The sequence below is a fragment of the Sinocyclocheilus anshuiensis genome, unplaced genomic scaffold (assembly GCF_001515605.1).
Source record: "Sinocyclocheilus anshuiensis isolate Anshui unplaced genomic scaffold, SAMN03320099.WGS_v1.1 scaffold2090, whole genome shotgun sequence".
Lineage (NCBI taxonomy): Eukaryota > Metazoa > Chordata > Actinopteri > Cypriniformes > Cyprinidae > Sinocyclocheilus > Sinocyclocheilus anshuiensis.
The window spans coordinates 122,526-126,707 of record NW_015560626.1 but is presented as its reverse complement, the minus strand read 5'-3'; the positions used below and the strand labels follow the sequence as shown (position 1 = coordinate 126,707).

Sequence of the window (4,182 nt, the reverse complement as noted above, 5' to 3'; positions counted from 1 at the left end):
TGAATCAAACGGTCAAATATATGGCACGTCCTGTTACAACGCTTAAGGCTGAGGCTTTCCATTTGATGTGTAAATTTGTCGTTATTTCTAAAATCCTAAATTCATTTCCTAAAATCATTTGTATTAAAACGTGGTTACAAATCAGAATTGAAGTTTAAAAGGGGTCTGTGTTTGTCTACATTTTAAGACATTGAAAAAATAAATAAGGACCTAAGACATTCATTAGATACCTTTAGAAATATTTTACGTAAAAACACAGTTGGCACAACTCGTTCACTTTTCTACTTTTTTCTCACGTTCTGTACAAAAAAGCATTGAAATTTCACATGAATCCAAACATCGAAAAAAGAGATCATGAAACATCAGGTCATTTGTGTACATCGTTCTGTGAGTGTGTGCTTGTGTACAGACCTCATCCGTTTTGACAATTCGGTATCCTCCACAACAACATTAATGTTATTTTGATGAAATTACGACGCGAATGACTACTAAACAATCAAAAACCCTGAAAACAATAAAGTAAACAAACAAAAAATAGTCTACCTGCAGGATCCTGTGGACAATTAAAACAAGAAACTACATACACACAAAAAGAAAATCGTCTGTAATAACATAACCCATAAGGCGATTTATATTCTTTCGTAGTTTGACCAGACAAATGAAGCTCTTGGTCCATGAAGTCTCTCATGGGAACAAATATAAAACGCCATTTATGGAAGGATGATGCAAAAATGAAACTTAAAAACCCAAATCGAATTTTTACCCGCCAGGACTCTTTCAGACTCATTTGCTAGAAGTCATCAGGTAGTGTGGCCGCAGGGCCCGATAGTGTAACAGTTAGTGTGAGGAAGAAGAGGGGAATGGGGAAGAGAAGGGAAGTGGGGCAACTGGCATGCAGCAGAGCCCCGCCCCTCTCTCGTCTCAGGCTCCGCCCTCTCCATCAGTCAGCTGTGTTGTGTGTTCAGCTGAAGTGACTCGACATGGCGCGAGGTCACTGTCTCCTGTCCTCGGTCTCTGATCTTGAAAAGGCCATCACCACATCCTCAGCTCCTGGGAAAAGGACAAAACAATATTTTAGATTGGCATCAGATATATTCACAGATTATATCCAATAAATAAATAAAGTTTATGATTATTATTTTACACTTTTTTACAATTCTATACAGAATTTTACATAAATATTTTATTACACATTTTTAAGCAACTGTATAAAGATATTTTCAGTATGAAATAAAGAAAATTATAAATAAATGAAATAATTCGTGCTCTGAGAAGACTGCTTATTTCAAGACTATTCGTACTGCACAAAATACTGCATGTAAGAACATAAATGCAGCCACTCTCCAAGCTATTATCCTTAACAGCTTTATTAGGTCAGGAAAATGTAATCTTCACAACAGAGCAAATTACGTGAGCTCGTTCAGTGGCACCGAACGTTATTATAATGGCTGAAGAGCAAACAGGCTGTGTGGTGTGTAATTAAACTCAGACAATGCCTTACAAGTGTCTGCCTTACAAACACTCCAGATAGAAAAATTACAGTAACACTGGGGTAAATAAAAAAAATAATCATCATCTGGGGCTATGTTCGGATTCTGAATGGAGGCATAATGCATACTGTGCAGTATACACTGAATACTTCATATTATTATTTTTTTATAGTATGCAAAACATGCACACAATATGCAATGGTAAACATTTAGAACAGTACAATGTAGTACATCTGCTGTTCACTTAATTCTAAAAATGTCTGCATCTGGTTTATTTTGTATTATTTACTTATAGTGTCTTAAAATGTCTTAATTACTGAGATTCTGATTAAATAAGTCAAGCGCATTAAAGCATTTCACAAGCAACCCCAAACTCATGGGTTTAAGTCTTACTGAATGCACGAACAGCTGAAATGCATCAATTAAAAATCGTATGTAAAAGTATTATGAAAGCTGTTGCTCAATGCAGTGGGTCATCTGGGTATTCAGTACATATAGTAACTTAGCAGTATCCTACTTTGAACATTGCCAATGTATCTAAGGTCTGTTGTAAAGATGAGCCTTCTTTAAACATCACTGACCCTGCTGACCCCTCAAATCAATATTTCACACATTCATACTCCTGCTGCCCTGATCTCTGACCTGGAGAACTGGATGTTCATGAGTCCATTCATTAGAGTCAAACTAGTCCATATTAATAATGAACACAGAGCAGGTACCTATAGCCCTCAGTTTGTTCACATAAACAGCTTAACGTCAGGGTCAAATCAGCTTCTGCTTTTGTAGCATGCGGCATGAGACCGCACTGCTTGGGGTTTTCTGTGCCACACTAAATGCATCTAAAAGCCTCTATAAACCAAGTCTACTAGTGTCCATATCTGAAATACGGACTCTGGGAAAACAAACACTGCGAGAGATGTCCTCTAAAGACATGAAAATGTCACCGGTGGGTTGCGGGAAGTCTGCGGGCGTTTGTGATTTTAGTCAGGTTCGAGGCAGATTCTAAGCGAGGGAAGGCACTAATCAATTACAATCCTGAATTAACGATCCCATCAGGGGAAGGAAAACAAACCCCTGCGAACCAGGTAAACAGGATTTGTAGGTCCAGCTGTCCCAAGATGAACACGGATTAATAACAATACCACAAATGTGTAAACACAACATAAACAGCAAAACCTTGAGCTCTGGCTGGATTATTTTGAAGGTCGTAGAGGAATTGCTGCACAGGAAGTGCTGATGTTTCTTGGTGATGTAGCCCAATATCTTACACTATGTTTGGCAATCCAGTGTTTTAGCTATGGAGCTAATTTTTTATTCTAAACAGGTTTGAAGGAAAGTAGTGTTTTGACTGTCCTAGTCAAAGCTTAATAAGCAGAAAAGCAGAATGTCGGCATGTTAATTTCCTCTGCCTTTCATGTACCCTAGCCAACAAATTCAGACATACCACTTCCTCTACATAAAATGACCAGTTTAATTCTCCAGGAGTTTAAGATACTCTGTCTAACCATCAAAATGTAAAAGACATGCACTCAACATCAAAGGTGTCCTTTGTACTTCACTGAAGGCTAGTGTATTTTGATGATGCTCTTTACTTTGCTGCAGAGTTTTGCAATATTAGGATATTAAAATATAACTTAATGAAAAATATACTGAAAAGTACTGCACTGAAAACCACAAACCACTCAAATTTTAAACAAAAGCAGTACAGGTCAAGAATAAGAAGAATCTTTTTATAATATTACCGCCCCTTAATCTGCAAGTTTCCACCCACGGCGCCGTCATTTTGATTTCACAAGCGACAACGGTGTACCAGTTCTAACACCATGACCAAAGTTCGAGCAAAGGATGCTAACTGTTCTGTCTTTGGCTGCATCGTCGAACACATTACACTGTTTAGAGTCCCAGCCTCAGAGGAGACACGAGAGCAGTGGATTTATTGATTTATTTACTGTATATTACGCTGCTGCCACACAGATCAAATATAAACATGAGATTTCTTTCCCAGCTGTTTATCTTCACAGACATAACCTATTTATAACTCACGAGTTTTTTAACAAACTTGTGTGTTTTTGACAGTTTAAGCACACAATAAGACATGAAAACCAAATCAAAACCAAACAGATGTTTTTTAACAAAATATCTGAGGAATGAGCTGTAAAGGCACAGCCCTATTCTGGAAAAGGGGGCGGGGATCAGCAGTACATTTGCATTTAAAGAGACATGAGCGAAAACAGCGTGTTTCTGCTTCCAATCAAAATAGGCACTTTCAAAATTATATAATAAATGATCTCTGGGGTATTTTGAGCTGAAACTTTACAGACACATTCTGGGGACACCTGAGACTTATATTACATATTGTAAAAAGGGGCATAATAGGTCTCCTTTAAACAGTAAGTAATTACATAAATAAACAAATAAATAAAAGGCTAATCTTTTAATGGTAAAGGCCTCTAACATTAACACTCAAATGACGATACTTTTATTAACAGTCTTATTAACGAAACGAGCGATCTCATATGTAAGCATATGCATATGAAAAATAATGCGATCATCAACACTAACCGCATATAAATGAAAACTGCCTAAAGTTACAGAGGGAAATGTCAATCCAGAAACTGGTAAAGGCCTGTGCAAGCTTTGGGAGTACTGATGGAAGCCATCTACTGCATCTTTGCTTTAATAATATTATGGA

General features: G+C 37.3%; 1 protein-coding gene across 2 annotated transcripts in view; it reads right to left on the bottom strand.

The window, feature by feature from the left end:
- Positions 1-305: 305 nt before the first annotated feature.
- Positions 306-4,182, bottom strand: part of ctnnbip1 (catenin, beta interacting protein 1) — a 28,961-nt gene continuing 25,084 nt past the window's right edge. For both annotated transcript variants that reach the window (XM_016478400.1, XM_016478401.1), the window contains exon 4: positions 306-1,050. In XM_016478400.1, coding sequence (XP_016333886.1) covers positions 992-1,050 — 59 coding nt within the window. In that variant the 3' untranslated portion in view covers positions 306-991. The remainder of the gene's footprint in view (positions 1,051-4,182) is intronic.